This window comes from Electrophorus electricus, chromosome 2, assembly GCF_041902795.1.
Source record: "Electrophorus electricus isolate QZ-2024a chromosome 2, ASM4190279v1, whole genome shotgun sequence".
NCBI classification, from domain to species: domain Eukaryota; kingdom Metazoa; phylum Chordata; class Actinopteri; order Gymnotiformes; family Gymnotidae; genus Electrophorus; species Electrophorus electricus.
Genome location: NC_137498.1, coordinates 43,877,930 through 43,893,728, shown reverse-complemented (window position 1 = coordinate 43,893,728; position 15,799 = coordinate 43,877,930). Strand labels below are relative to the sequence as shown.

Below are 15,799 nucleotides of genomic sequence, written 5' to 3'. Positions count from 1 at the left end.
GCCAGAACACAGAATACTTCATCCAAACGCATGCTGTGTGGCAGGCGCCCCCTGGTGGATGAAAGGGGTAGACTTTGGGTGGCTCAAGCTTTAACAATAAATCGCCAATTCACAGTAGAACAGTTAACATCAGAATACAATTGCGAGGTACAACGACCGATTTCACTGAACACAATGCGTCGAACTCTTGCATGTATGGGGTATAACAGCAGACGACCGCGTCGAGTACCTCTCTTATCCATAGTAAATCGCCAGAGGCGTTTGCAGTGGGCTAAGACACATCAGCAGTGGACAGTTGATGACTGGAAAAAAGTAGTCTGGTCTGATGAATCTCAGTTCCAACTGCACCACCACAACGGTAGAGCCAGGGTGTGGCGCAAGCAACATGAGGCCATGGACCCATCTTTCATGGTTAAAAATGTGGAGATGGATGAAGGATGTGTGAAAATTTGGGGGATGTTGAGTTGGCATGCACTAGGTTCATTAATACCTGTAGATGAAAATCTTGAGGCCCCAGCATATCTTAACATTCTAGGAGACCAGGTTCATCCATTCATGACCATTATGTATCCCAAAGGGGATGGATACTTTCAACAAGATAACACTTCCTGTCATGGGGCAACAAGTGTCTGTGAGTGGTTTGAGGAGCATTCGAGTGAAATGAGTATAATGACATGGCCACCACAATCTCCTGACATCAGTCCTGTTGAACATCTTTGGGATGAACTTGAACACAGCATGTGCAGAAGAGAGTGTCCACCCAGTAACCTTGAACAGTTAAGAGAAGCACTGATATCAGCATGGTCATCTTTAACACCAGAACATTACAGGAACCATATTGAATCATTGCCACGACAAGTGGCAGCTATTATCAGAGCCAAAGGTGGTCCAACATGGTACTGAACCAGAAAGTCACTGGGTTTTCATCTTGTGATTGCTGGATACATTTCAGTTAATTCATAGTAGTTGCTATAGCACACTGATGTAGAAGGTTTTGTTTTTCTGAGTTATTTGCTTGGGCAGTTCTTGGTTCTGTGAGTGTTCATGAAGGCAGTATCTACAAATTTACAATACAGTAAATGTTTAACTTTGGACTTCCTGGCAAAATATGTCATTTTTAGGTCACTAATTTATGTCAAAAAGAATTTGCAATGTTTTTCTAAACCAAAACACTTTGTTCCCACAATATGGTTGGCCCCAGGGGAATCAAAAGGGGAAAATATCACAGCATCACTTTGTGCCCATTTAATTGTAGACCATTGTGCTTGTCAAATTAAGAATATTTTGCCCAAAGTCAGGCCAGTACAAGGGAGTCATGTGGATAACCTTAACACAGAAAGAAAATGGTGGAAATAGTCACAGTACCACATCACCTGGACTTCTATGATTGCCCTGATCAAAGATAGTTTCCTGTAATCCCTGCTTAGCTATGAAATGCAGCGAGTTGTTTAAACGAAATAAAACCATTTCCTGCAACAGTTCGTGTTTTCTAATTTTATACGACCAGATATTCGTGTCAATTATGATGCCATTTAAACGATCTGTTTTGAAATAGAAGGACGAGATTCTTGGATTTATGTTTTTGTTAGCTGGCTATAGCTAGTGAATATGAGCTGCACTGTTCAAGTTACATACGCGAACTGCATGCGTCGGGAATCTTTTCGTTTCTAACAGGGTCACCTGGTAATGAATAATGTTTTTAAAGCAGTATCGGCCCATTAGAGGAGTTCTTAGTTTTGCGGATTATTACCAAACATTTTAATCTAATGTAGGATCAGAAGCTGTCTTCTGGTTCAAAACATTTTAAAATTGTCTACTAAGTTTCACAAAACCAGCAATTACTTTGAAGGACATCTTCACAAGGTTTGACTATTAGTTTTGCTGTCTCCAAGCTAAACTAACCCAGATAAGATAACTTGCCCTAGATAACGCGGAAGAGCAACCGCAACTCTCCTCTCAAATAATCAACCAGAAACCAGTTACCCAAAAACAGTTTACATTTATGTTTAGTATAAAATTAAGACTGGTCACAACGCTATTTTCTGGTAGTATCAAGCTACTTATTAAGGTCTGTTTGCAATCGTGTAGAAAATGAACGCTGTCCTACCCGGGAAGTAGCTATGCGTATTTTACGTAAGGAGATTGACAGGTACCAAACCCTGTATTGTCCAATTACACTGCGTTATTACAAAAGTAGGTGGCGCACAAGGGTTCTATGTGCCATTTACTACCGGGTGAAGCGTTGTCCTCTGTGTGAAGCAACGTGAGTAGTTACCAATTTAATATAACATGGGATCAGCTATATTGCATATAGTAACTTCTTTAGGAAGCAGTCGAAGATAAACGGCATGTTCATTCTCATATTTTAATGGCCATTGGTATCACTGCCTGCACGAGCATTGACCGCATGTCACTTCAATGGCACAGTCAGCTAGGTCAGCTGTCCTATCTACAGTCATTGTCAACCTCTACTGCTCGAATAATCATCTGACTAAGTGGTTCCTAATATCATTGTTGTGCAATTCTGAACACCTTTTAACTTTTTGCTGTTGTTGATTTAAATCTTTTTAAATCTGATCCTCTCATCCAAGCATTTTCTTGCACCTCCCTTACCCATTTTTTTTTTTTTTAACACTCTCTGCCTTCATCCTCCTACAGTATGGGTAGTGTGCTGGCTGCCAGTTCACCTAGCCCACCCGCATCAGTACCAGCTGGGTCAGGACTGGTATCTGTGCCCCCTGGGTTCACTCTGCCTACTGTCTCAACTATCTCGCCAAGTGGCAGTTCCGCCTCCGGACAGCAGGAGGCAGAGCTGCCGCTTCCCAACCCAGGCACCTTTGAGGAATGCCATCGAAAGTGTAAAGGTGAGCAGGACCGAGTCCATTTCTTTGTTTCTGTTTTGTTTCTCTATAGTCAACTATAGGCCACAGTCATTAAAGACTTATTTTGTGTTATTTCTAATTAGGTTAATGTTTCTCTTTTGTTCTCACAATGTACACATACAAAGTGTGTCCAATGAATATTGTTTTAAAGTCAAGTAAATTAGTAATTTATTTCAAACAGAATTTCTGATGAAAAATGGATTGTTCTTAAGTTTTGTAAAGAAAAATTTAACTAGTGATCAAAAAGTGTTAATATACTAACATAGCTAACAGTATCTCAAAGGCTCCCAGTCCAGCAGACTCCAAAGCTCACCCTTTTCTTCAGAGGACATATATATGTATGGGGCTGTGCTGTCAGAATTAAGTTTATTGTAATGTTTATACATGTGGATACGTTTACCATAGTGACTGTCTTCTAGGTACAGACTAAACATATTAAAATAGATGCTAGATTAGTCTACACATGCACTATAGGGAACTATGGAAACTCAAAAGTGTTCATTGATATGATAAGGTATTTTGCAGCAAAGTAAATGCTTTTTAAAAGTTTTTCAGCATTCACAGGGCTACCTGCTTGTGTCTGAGCTTATGGTTTTATTTTGTCCTGATAGCAAACACACACCTTCTATTAGCATGCTTAAACAAAGTTTATCTGTTGTCTGAGGTTCAGAATTACTTGCACTGATATTCTGCTCATTAGATTTATATGTATTCTGTTGTATTACTATGATTCTTTGTTTTTTGTGGTATTCAGCTTTGATTATGTTGTATGGCAGCCTGCGGACCTTTTACAATGGGCTGTCAATCAAGCATGCTCAATGCCATGTTCTGTATCTTTTTAAAAATGTGTTAAACAGAAATGTATAAGTCTGTGAATCTAAGTACAATGCTCTGCAGAAATATTGTAGACCTTGGAGGAAAAAAATGAGTCAGTTGGATGAACACATTTGCAGTTTTCATACTGCATGTACCATAAATTCTGGTTTATGTAGTTTTTTTTTGGTTTATGGTCTTGCATACATTTTCCCCTTTAGAGGTTTTTCCCATGCAGACAGAGGGAGTAAGAATAACAGTCAACAAGGGCCTCAGCAACTACTTTCAGGTCAGCGTATTGTGTTTTTGTTAATTATCAGTGTCTTTGACCTTTGTAATTTAGCCTCAGGTATTCCATGTATTCCATTCCTGACCATGTCTAAACACAGAGTCCTGACCTTCCCTCTTAGTTATTGCAGATCAAGGTGTTGTAATGTTTTTCTCCACTATAAAACAAGATTTAATACTGTGGTTAACAGTCTCCATTATTTCTGATTATTATTTTGGTATGAAATTCCTCATTTTTCACTGTATCTTAAAGTGAAATAAAATGTCTTGTCTAATAATGGGTCTCTTTGCAGGTTAATCACACTGTTACACTTAGCACCCTGGGAGATTCCAATTACCGATTTGGTGCTACTTATGTAGGCACCAAGCAGACAGGACCTGCAGAGGTAAAAGGATATGTAGTGCAAAATTGTTTTTAAAATGTGTGTTTTGATTTTAATTGGGAGTGGGGGGTATTGGTTATCCCAATTTTCTTATTCGGCTATATTCTGCACTATATATTCTAGTATTTTCCATGGTCCCAACATACCTACTAAGACTCATGCCTTTCAAATGGGAGTGTTCAATCATGGAAAACACTGTAATGTGCATTGCCCCTTGGAACTAAGTTAAAAGGGGCGGGGGGTGAAATTTTCCCCTACAAATCCATTCAAGACATCTGGATAGGTCATCAGTAGTCATTGATGACTTATCCTGCCCTCATCTGTGGTGAGCTCTTGCTCTCTTGCGTAGGGTGTAGTCAGCCTTTTGCCATTGTCAGTCACAACTTTAATTTCATGCAGCAGTGAGTCACCAAATAAAAAAACAAAACAACCACCTCTTCATTACTAGGCTGATAGCAGTGCTCTGTAGGCAACCCTGACAGTCTGCACTAATATTAGAGGAGTGGTAGAGATCAGCAACTTCACTGGTAGGCCTAGGTGGTAGGGTGATGGGGCTGGGGGGTTGGGTGGTAGGGTTAGGTGGTAGGGGCAAGGGGTGAAATGGGACTGGGCCTATGATTCTTACCAAGGGATAAAATAAATTGACAGGCAATATGTAATAATTATGCAATAATTAATGTAAATAATAATTTTGAATTTGTAAATAAGTGTGTTTGTCGGTTAGTCTTTTCCAGTCATGGTTGGTGACATGGACAATACCGGGAGCCTCAATGCACAGATAATTCATCAAATAACTGGGCAAGTGCGCTCAAAACTGGCCTTCCAAGTAAGTGTTTGATAACATATACTGGATTAGTACCATCTTTTATTGCTTTTTGCCATTTTTTTTGTCCAATCATTTTGGCTCTCAATTAATGTGAAATTTTCGTCCAATTAGACACAACAACAGAAGTTTGTCAACTGGCAAGGAGATGCTGAGTTTAGGGGGGAGGATTTTACAGCTACCATGACTGTTGGCAATCCAGACATCCTAATGGGATCTGGTAAACCTGTGCTTTGTTTTTGTGTGGATGAATGTATTCTTGCAGGTGGGTACAAGGGACGGGCTTAGTCTCTGATTGTGGGTATGAGGGAGGGGCTTAGTCTCTGATTGTGGGTATGAGGGAGGGTCTTGGTCTTTGTTTGTGGGTATGAGGGAGGGGCTTCGTCTCTACAAGTATGATTGAGTTTGCTTTCTGTGGAGTCCATCGCGTGTATGTTTGGTAACTTTCACCTAACAACTTTTTTAAAATATGCCAAGCGATCAGCATTCATAATACAGCAGAATGCCATGTCCACATCAGTAGAAGATGAAGATGGACCTCTCGCTCTCTCTCTCCCACAGGCATTGTCGTAGCTCACTATCTCCAGTCAATCACTCCATCCTTGGCATTAGGAGGTGAGCTGGTTTACCATCGCAGGCCAGGAGAGGAGGGCACAGTCATGTCTTTGGCAGGAAGATATACAGGTAAGGGGAGAAAAGAAATTGCCTTCGAATTCTCAAAACCTCAGCTCTGCTAGGCCTACCTCAGATTATGCCATTATTGTACATTTATTTGCTGTAACCTGAAGACTCAGTGGTCATATATGGTTTTAATTACCCCTGAAATAATAATTTTTTTTGTCTTATTTAAATTTGTATTATTCCTTCATTCAGGCTCCAACTTTATTGCCACACTGACACTAGGTGGCGCTGGTGTGCATGCTTCATATTATCACAAAGCCAACGAACAGGTAAAGGTCCTTCTGTGGTGTGTGTGTGTGTGTGTGTGTGTCGTTTTATCTGAGCATGCCAATCGCTATAGTACGATTTCAGCTTTTTGCATTGCTGACATAATTCTCTTTCATTATAAGCTCTATTTGTAAGATTGGAGCTAGTGGAGTATGCACGTTAACATTTAGTGTCTGCTGTACTGTAGTGGTGCAGTGGTAGTGCAGTGGTTAAGGTACTTGACTAGTAATCAGAAGGTTACCAGTTCAAGCACCACCATTGCCAAGTTGCCACTGTTGGGCCCCTGAGCAAGACCCTTAACCCTCAATTACTCAATTTGTATTCAGCCATGATTATAAGTTGCTTTGTCAGCTAAATACTGTAAATGTAAAAATGTAGTTGCAGGTTGGTGCAGAGTTTGAGGCCAGCACCCGAATGCAGGACACCAGTGTAACACTTGGTTACCAGCTAGACATCCCCAAAGCCAATTTACTCTTCAAAGGTTCGGTGAACACAGACAAATTCACATATAATGAACAAAACTCAACCCTAATTTGAGTAGTAAATTGCTTCAGAAGTAAATTGCTTCAGAATTTACTGTCGATATTTCTCTTTCTCTGCAGGTTCTGTAGACAGTAACTGGGTAGTAGGAGCCACTCTGGAAAAAAAGCTGCTCCCTCTGCCCCTGTCTCTTGCACTTTCCTCCTTCCTCAACCATCGTAAGAACAAGTTCCAGTGTGGATTTGGAGTGACCATTGGTTGACCCATCCCAGCAACACCGTCAGCTATCAGAAGAGTAACGTGAACACACAAGCACTCTCATAAAGCAGGAGGTCAAAGTGTATCATGTCACAATGCCTGTGGCCCCCAACACACACAGCTCCCATGTCTATCAATGCCTAATCAGAAATTGATGTGTGGTTTAAAAAGCAGATATGCAATTGTTTACAGCTTTCTTTGACCTTTATTCTTTTAATGTAAATCTTATCTAAAAGACTCTTATTTAAAAATGTTTAAAATGTTAATATAAACTAGTCATCATCTAAAAGCATATTGACCCCATGGACAGTTTTGTCAGGAATTAACCAATAACAGTGCTTCAGTAGTTTACATAATTGGAATGTAATTCTTTTTTCTTTTACTTTTTGATGGAGATGTTTTCTTCCATTCTCTTTTTTTTTTTTTTTTTTTTTTTTACTGTAATCTTTCAGAAATGTTGATGTTTAAATTGATTTAAAGTTTTATTTCTTTCATTGTTAGGTCATCTGTTTTCAGTCAGTTTTTTCATGCTTTTTTTGTACTTTATCAAAGTACATATACATTAAATGTATAACTTGTATCATGAAATATTGTTTCCTTTATACAACATGCAAGTGTCATTTATTCATATTTATGAGTTTCTGGAGTTTGCAATGAGTGAATATTAAAGTGAGTGGAAACCAGTTGAACAGCTAAATTAAATTAAAAGCTATTAAACACTCTGATGCTTATGAGTAAGAGGAAAAACATTCATAAGTGATGGTAGAAATGACAAACTGGAAGAAAATGTACTAGCAGTCAGGGTTACTATAATCACTATAATTGTAATCTTCATTGCAAGCACTGGAGCACTTTCAGGGACTGAAAATATCAAAGGTGTAAGTGATGAGCATGTTCCAGAAAGAGCAGTGATATGTTCTGGGTAATTACGTCTGCCATTGTTACTTAAAGTGCTCTGTTAAATTAAACCGCAGTCATTCCAGCTCATAATTTCGTTGTACTCAAATATAACAAAGGTACTGAAGTAAAATCTGTTTCTCTAAGATTTAAGTTATTTTATGGCTGAGTTGCGTGGACTTTGGAATCTGTGATGTAATGCAAGTTTTAAAAACACCTGTAAAATCAAAACCTGTCTACTCCAGGGGATGCAGAAAGCCCTCACCCACCTTATATGCACTGGAGAAGCTGAGGCAACTACACACACATTGAACTGACTGTGGACTATATATAGCATGGACTGTCCAAGAAGGATAGGGTTCTCCCTTGATCCTTAATTCTCCAGTGGAGTTTTTCCTCACCACTGTTGCTACAGGTTTGTTTATTAGGGATCTGGACCCAAACATCTCTAAATGCTTTGTGATAAAAAGAACCACATTATAAAAAGAACCATATAAATAAATTTGACTTTGAATTTGAAATGCGGGTCTTTTATTTGAGTACTTTGTACAAATAATCGATTTGCAGATTGTTTAAAGGACAACTGATACTGCTCCCATATTGACTGACTAAATTAGTACTTATTGTAGGGCATTATTTATGTTGTTTAACAAACTCTAGCACTTATTGTTTGTTGCACTTATCGTTTAAGATAGACCTTATGCATTTTGTACTTCTAGGTATCAGCATTCATCCCTGCATTCTACAGTATTCTAATTCATTGGTATGTTTGATTCTAACCTACTGTACTAGGATATATTCTATGAGTAAATGACAAAGCACTTTTGTAAGTCACTCTGGATAAGCGCGTCTGCTAAATGCCGTAAATGTAAATTTTTGTCAAACTAATTTTCCAAGATCATTTATTAGAAGTCAATTATTTGCTTTTGAAGTCTGCAAGATTGAGCAAAAATCTGATACTTGGAAACAGTGCAACAAAATTTTCTTCAGGTTTTAAACATAAAACTGAACATATTTGCATTCATTTTGATCTCTCTGCAAATATAAAAGGAAACATTTTAAGAACATCCCAAAGACTAAATGTGCCTTTAAATGTTAAAAATGTTAAATGTTAAAACGTATTATATTAAAAAAAAAACCCTGGTATATGGATTTTTCTTTCAAGTATGTGAAGAAGGAATGAGATACTTTGGAACTTAGTCATTAAAGAATCTGGGTTTGTCACAATTTCTTCAGCCATGGATCACTGTCAGCTAAGCACATTACAATTTCCCACAAATCTCCTATAGCAAGTTTCTTTTTTTGATTGATTTAATGTCTTGATGCTTACATCCATGCAGCCTTACATCCTCATGTGTAGAATGGCTACATGTGTTCAGCCTTAATCTATTCCAGTGTAAGAGATTTGATCATTTTCTGTGGTCCAAAAATATTTCAGCATTTCATCCTTTGCTTTACTAACACAATGCTGATATCTTCTGGTTCTCTTTCACCACATTTCATCTGGTTTGCACCTGCTTGGCACCACAAGTGCAGTGACAGACATTTTGACTCTTTTCCAGTTTGCCATTTACTTGTTTATACAGTACCTTATGAAATACAGCATACACTGTACAATACAGTTCAAGTTCAAGTTCAAGTTCAAGTTTGGTTTATTTGTCACATACATAGTCATACACAGTATAACTCGCAGTGAAATGGTTGAGAGTGCTCTGTCCAAACTGAGGAAAAAGAAAACAGGGGTGCATAGAGAAATATATATTATATATTGGTTTATATACCCAATGTACAATGTATATATGGTTATGTATATATGTATGTACACAATGTACAGAACGTACAGTTCCATCTTGTAAATGACATATTTACAGTTTTATGTTACATGGTGGTAATTGAACATATTTAAAGTTATGTTACATGGTGGTGGTGGTCCCCACAGTTTATCAGTTTCCCTGATTCAGGGCCCAAATGGCCTGTGGGAAGAAGCTCCTCTTCAGTCTCTCTGTCTTGGTCTTCAGGGAGCAAAAGCGCCTCCCTGACCTCAACAGAGAGAAGAGCCTATTGTTGGGATAGGTGGGGTACTTCACAATCCTCCTGGCCTTGGTCTGGCACCGCTTGTAGTAGATGGTCTGCAGGTCAGGAAGTTCCGAGTGAGTGATGCGCTCTGCTGAACACACTACCCTTTGGAGTGCTTGTCTGTCCTGCTTGGTGCTATTCCCAAACCAGACTGTGATGTTCCCTGTGAGGATGCTCTCGATAGTGCAGGTGTAGAAGTTCCACAGTACCTTGGAGGGCAGTCTGAAGTCCCTTAGGCGTCTGAGGTGGTAAAGACGCTGACGAGCCTTCTTTGCCAGGGAGCTGGTATGGCGGGACCAGGACAGGTCCTGCGAGATGTGAACACCAAGGTACCTGAAACTATCTACTCTCTCCACCGTGGTTCCACTGATCCTCACTGGTTGGTAGTGCTGCTCCTGCTTCTTGCTGCAATCCACGATCAGCTCCTTTGTCTTACTGACGTTTAGGAGGAGATTATTTTCCTGGCACCAGTTTTCCAGGTGTTTAATCTCCTCCAGATAGGCCCTCTCATCATTGTCCGAGATCAGGCCCATGACAACGGTGTCGTCAGCAAACTTGACAATGATGGTGGAGCTGGAAGTGGCTGTGCAGTCGTAGGTGTACAGTGAGTAGAGCAGGGGGCTTAGGACACAACCCTGAGGAGCTCCAGTGCTGAGGGTGAGGGTGGATGAGATACAGTTGCCCACCTGTACTGATTGTGGTCTGTCTGTTAGGAAGTTGGAGATCCAGTCGCACAGGGATGTATGCAGTCCTAGATCCTCCAACTTAGTAGTGAGTAGGGAGGGAATGATAGTGTTAAATGTTAAATGTTAAGTGTTAAATGCTGAACTGTAGTACAACAGTATATACTTTTATAAACATATGGCAGTGCTTTTTTTTATGCAAAAATGAGTCTGTGGATCACGAGTGCTTACTGTGTGCTCTTTGCAAAAGACTCCCAGAGAGCCATCAGTCGGGCCTTCAGGTCCTGGCCGTAGGGGTCCAGTTTCTGCTGAATATCCAGGCTGCTCTGGGCCAGCTGGGTTTGGAAGTTCTGGGCCAACAGAGCCATCTGATTCTGAAAGTCCTGCACATGCTGTTCCAGTGTCTGCATCAGCTCCTCCATCTGGGGACCCAGCTGGGTGTGCAGCTCACCCAGGCTCTTCTCTAGATTCCCCCTCAGCTTCTCACTCTTCTGGAGCAGTATGGATCTCAGAGCCTCGGTGTGCACAGCATCCACGTAGGGAGTCAGATCCTTGTTCATCTGCTCTACCTGCTGCTGGATGTCAGTCACCAGCTCGTTGACGTAAGGCTGCAGCTGGGACTGTGCAGAGCTCAGGTGTACTGCTGGAGATGTACTTTTAGCCGCTCGGCCTCCTGGGAAAGCTTTTCTAGCAGCTCCTGAGTCAGAGGAGTCACCTGACTTTGAACAGCCACTACATATTGACCGATGGCATCTGTACTCTCAGAGATCCTGGCACTGAACAGAAAAAGAAACTTATATCTTTAATGTGAATGACAGCTACAGTAAACTAATACAAAAGTGCCAATTCATGTATGTTATCTGTTATTTGACCTGTCATTATATTTGATCACTTACTTGACTTCTTGTCCCATTTCCGACTCTCTGATCTTCTGCAGTACATTTTCAGTTTTTAGAGTTGCCTTGGCAATATAATCCCGGAATGCATCTTGCATTGTTTCCATGCTGGATTTGGGATGATTCTGCCACATGTTGGCATGGCAACCTTTTGTCATAAAAATGAAATAAGAAAATTGATTTGTTATTGATTTCGTTATTTTATTTTCCCCCCATTTAGTAATAAACAAAATAAATATGCTCACCAGTAAAAATAGCAATCGCAAGAATCACAAGGACCTTCATGTCTAGGTGTCTTAAGATCTCTGAAAAGAAAAACAAAATCCATACAAAGACAAATTTAGCATGTTTATGTAAAACATACCAGTATTCAAAATTATATTATGTATGTGTTTATACCTTTATGGCAGAATTATCCAGTCTCTTTCTTCTTACTTCAGGTGTCTCATGTCTTTTTTCTTAAGTGAGTTGTGTGTTGGGAAGGTATCAAGTCTGTATATATACAGACTGGAGAACCATGATGAAGGAGGCAAAGTCCAACATTTCAGCACCTTGCTGTCATCAGTTACAGTGCTGTCACCGATGCTACATCACGCTGAGCTGAGCTGAACTATAACCCTTGAATACTCTATTCCAATTTTCTATTGCTACATTCAATTGCTGCTTAGAAAAACAGTATAATGTGCTGCTCACCTCAAATTGGTAGAGTCCTTTTTTTTTCAGTTATTCATGGAGGTGTGAATATTTTAGTATGTTAGCATAATACAAGAGTACTGGTTCAAATTGCTGATTTTTACTTCCATTTTATGAAAGAAAAGCACTTTGAAGAATTTGATTCCAGTTTGTACTAATTTTTCTAAACTTTGTCATAAAATAAATATCACATTTTACGAAATGACCCAAAACTCAAGTGTTTACTAGGTATTCTTCTATGAGGAAAACACTACAGGAAACAAAGGCATAATGTGATTTTAGTAGTGCAGTCTAAGTGCAGTCTATGTGCAGTCTAAGTGCAGTCTACGAAAACATAATGATTCACATTACTTTAAATCTGCTTTGCTTTCACAGACTGACGTCCCTGCACAAGATGACATATCCTCTAACCTGGATCTGGCGTGAAATTCTGCACACCAATGAGGTATGCACTGGACCCACTATATTAGCATGCAAATAATATATAATATAAGAATAACCTCAGATCTTGTATTTTATCTTTACAGCATATGACTGGCTTCTGGAAGACCTGGTCTCAATCCTGGTACCGATCAGTGTTTTTAAAGCTGTGCTGAGAATTCCAACACAGTCAAAGCCAAAATAATTCAGGCCCCACCTGACATGACCCTAAATTGCTTTCTGAAGACCTGTGAGACAAATCTCTTTTTAGGGACCAATTTTAATATTAGGGACCCTAGTGTACATCTAGCTGTTCATCTTTCAGCTCATTAATGTTTTGCTATGTACTGTGAATCATTTAAGGTCTAGGTTAACAATGATAACACTGCTGCAATGAAATTTTAATTAATTTAATTATATATTTTAAATTATATACTTCAGTCTTAGGCAATTATCATGCTAATTACCACATTTATTATTTTGTATGTTCCTTATATCAATTGCAAAAGTAAATTAATTGTAATATTTACATACTGGTAAAAGCCATATACTACCAAAACTAAAATGATATCAAGCATTTTCACTGGATTAGTTTGAGGACCAGTGATCAGGTATTTTGTGAACAGGTATGATGACAATCTGTATGTATGCAAGTCTTTCCCATTCGTTTCAGTTTGTGTGAGTTGGACAGTATGACATGGGGGGTGGGGGGCACAGAGCAGGATCGCTAGTGACAGCACAGCACTGAGTCCTGGACTTTGATTCCTCCATCATGGCTACCTAATCTGTATTTACATAAACAGCTGAAACCCACTCCAAATGTACTGACACTAAGACATGGGTACAAGGGACATCTAAGAGGTGAGAGACTGGCTAAATCTAGTATATTTTTTATACAGTAAGAAAATGGATAAATAAAAATGAAAATACAGATAAAAATGTGAATATACATTATATAAATGTAAAAAATATGTATAAACTGTATGTGTAAATATACCTAATCTTCTGCTTATACTTTTTGTGTTTTGCAGAATTACTAAGACATACAGATATGAAGGCCGTTATAATTTTTGCCTTTTTTTTCTTTGTAAATATTTTTAGACTTTTTATTTATTGAGTAGAGAATAACAATCTGTTTCAATATTATGGTTACAACGATAACATGTTCAACAACACAACAATAATTCAGGTTGTAATGTAAACAGGTTGCCAATACAATGTGGCAGGACCAGGTGAAGGCCAGTGTGGAGATAGTTAAAGATGCATTCTGGGATTATGTTGCCAAAGCAACTCTAATAACAGAAGATGTACTGCTGACAATCAGAGACTGAAATGGGACAAGAAGTCAACTGAGTGCCAAACCATGAGAATTAAAGTCAAATTTTACATGATTCAAGAAGTAGCTTGCTTTGTCTTGTTGTATTACTCTTGGCTTGGTTTACAAAAAGCATCATAATAAAGCATCATCGTTAGATGTTAAAAGAATCACACTGAACACTCTTTCTTGACCACACTCTCTCTCTCTCTCTCTCTCTCTTTATTCTTAACACTACGATGCTTTTGGGAAACGGGACCGTTCTTTACACTGGGGTCTTATAATTCAACAACTGTGGTCACAAATCATTGGTATTCAAGTGTGATAATCTGCACTCCCACACAAAGATAGAAAACACTATAGAAACTAGTTTGTAGTTACTTTCTAAAAAGGTTCTATCAATTGTAACTTAATATATCTCTCTTTCATTACAGTGCCAGGATCTCTGAGAGTACAGATGCCATCAGTCAATATGTAGTGGCTGTTCAAAGTCAGGTGACTCTCCTGACTCAAGAGCTGCTAGAAAAGCTTTCTCAGGAGGCCGAGCAGCTGAAGATACGTCTCCAGCAAGACCTGAGCTCCGCGTAGTCCCAGCTGCAGCCTTACGTTGACGAGCTGGTGACTGACATCCAGCAGGAGGTACAGCAGATGAACAAGGATCTGACTGCCTACGCGGATGCTGTGGACATCGAGGCTCTGAGATCCATACTGCTCCAGAAGAGTGAGAAGCTGAGGGGGAATCTAGAGAAGAGCCTGGGTGAGCTGCACACCCAGCTGGGTCCCCAGATGGAGGAGCTGATGCAGACACTGGAACAGCATGAGCAGAACTTCCAGAATCAGATGGCTCCGTTGGCCCAGAACTTCCAAACCCAGCTGGCCCAGAGCAGCCTGGATATTCAGCAGAAACTGGACCCCTACAGCCAGGACCTGAAGGCCCGACTGATGGCTCTCTGGGAGTCTTTTGCAAAGAGCACACAGTAATCAGACATTTGCTCTGTACAGACTGTTTAATTTATTTTATGAATAAATTTATGTTTAATTTATTATGAATAAAAAGATCAGTCTATAACTGATATTCTGGCTTGATAAATGAAGTTTGCATATTTTTTATTTTCTCTTGCAATTATTTGAACATTCCTTATTAGTTTTTAAAATACAATAATAATAAAAAAATAAAAACTGCCTTCTTCAAAAACAGTGTTCTTACAAATCTTTATTATTTGTTATGTTATTGTTATGTTATCTGTTATGTTATTATTTTGTAAAAACATAAAATATTATTTAAATTCATATCTCAAGAACACTAAACCTCTAATCACTATTCTTGATACCCAGCCAGTAAGACTGCACCATCAAAATGGATGCTAAAACACTCTGTGCTTTTACATTCTGGAAAATTCCAACATTATTTAAATTCAAGTCAGTTATGATCATGGAGTGGTTCGAATGACTGCAAAAACATGAAGGGCAGGACTTATAGCCCACAGCTTGATTGAATACTGCTATTAACCTTGATTTGTACCAGATCCAGGCATGGCTGTAACAGCTAGAACCTGTAGACGATGGAGTTATTATACAACATACCTGGACCATGTTATATGTTAGCAAAAATAATTTACAATGCTTGAAAGTACCATCAGATACAGATACAGAGGTCTATGAAGGAAAGCAATTCTTGATATGATTTTGTCATACCTAACCTTCATTATGGGGTTGGAATGAAGTCTCATGCATTTGGCAAATCACTTAAGTTAGGCAATCTAAATTAAACTGCTTACAAATACACAGAAAGTCTTTAGACTAAAGCTCCTGTAATCAATGTTACAGTGTAGCTATTATGATATAAAAATAGATTATCCATAGTGTTCTTAAATAACCTGCTTACATCAGTTCTAACTCAAGTAAATGATTGGTGTGATTTTGGATAAGGGGTGTTTGACCTAA

General features: G+C 39.0%; 1 protein-coding gene and 2 pseudogenes across 4 annotated transcripts; 2 read left to right on the top strand and 1 right to left on the bottom strand.

Moving 5' to 3' along the window:
* Positions 1-2,118: 2,118 nt before the first annotated feature.
* tomm40l (translocase of outer mitochondrial membrane 40 homolog, like) lies at positions 2,119-7,920 on the top strand. Of its 2 annotated transcripts, none has more exons than XM_027011588.3 (10): positions 2,119-2,263; positions 2,659-2,864; positions 3,917-3,984; positions 4,277-4,369; positions 5,091-5,192; positions 5,304-5,409; positions 5,751-5,873; positions 6,063-6,139; positions 6,516-6,618; positions 6,740-7,920. In XM_027011588.3, the coding sequence occupies exons 1-10, from the start codon at positions 2,121-2,123 to the stop codon at positions 6,877-6,879; spliced, it is 1,161 nt and encodes a 386-aa protein (XP_026867389.3). In that variant the 5' UTR covers positions 2,119-2,120; the 3' UTR covers positions 6,880-7,920. The 2 variants fall into 2 exon arrangements, with proteins under 2 accessions (XP_026867389.3, XP_026867388.2); XM_027011587.3 differs by lacking the exon at positions 2,119-2,263 and adding an exon at positions 2,286-2,435.
* A 2,553-nt stretch (positions 7,921-10,473) lies between these two features.
* LOC113578345 (uncharacterized) lies at positions 10,474-11,839 on the bottom strand (annotated as a pseudogene). The gene is made up of 4 exons (XR_014126774.1): positions 11,673-11,839; positions 11,428-11,575; positions 10,763-11,307; positions 10,474-10,612 (listed from the first exon to the last, which is right to left on the bottom strand). The product of XR_014126774.1 is annotated as an uncharacterized LOC113578345 (transcript).
* Positions 11,840-13,278: 1,439 nt separating this feature from the next.
* On the top strand, positions 13,279-15,014 carry LOC113578363 (uncharacterized; annotated as a pseudogene). The gene is made up of 3 exons (XR_014126772.1): positions 13,279-13,401; positions 13,572-13,915; positions 14,290-15,014. The product of XR_014126772.1 is annotated as an uncharacterized LOC113578363 (transcript).
* The last annotated feature ends 785 nt before the right edge of the window (positions 15,015-15,799 follow it).

What these genes read in the sequence shown, in the direction of transcription:
- tomm40l (XM_027011588.3), top strand. Translation starts at nt 2,121, where the DNA reads ATGCGTATTTTACGTAAGGAGATTGACAGGTACCAAACCCTGTATTGT. An exon ending in AGCAGACAGGACCTGCAGAG is followed by an intron (nt 4,370 to 5,090) that starts GTAAAAGGATAT and finishes TTTGTCGGTTAG; the next exon opens with TCTTTTCCAGTCATGGTTGG. An exon ending in AGCCAATTTACTCTTCAAAG is followed by an intron (nt 6,619 to 6,739) that starts GTTCGGTGAACA and finishes CTTTCTCTGCAG; the next exon opens with GTTCTGTAGACAGTAACTGG.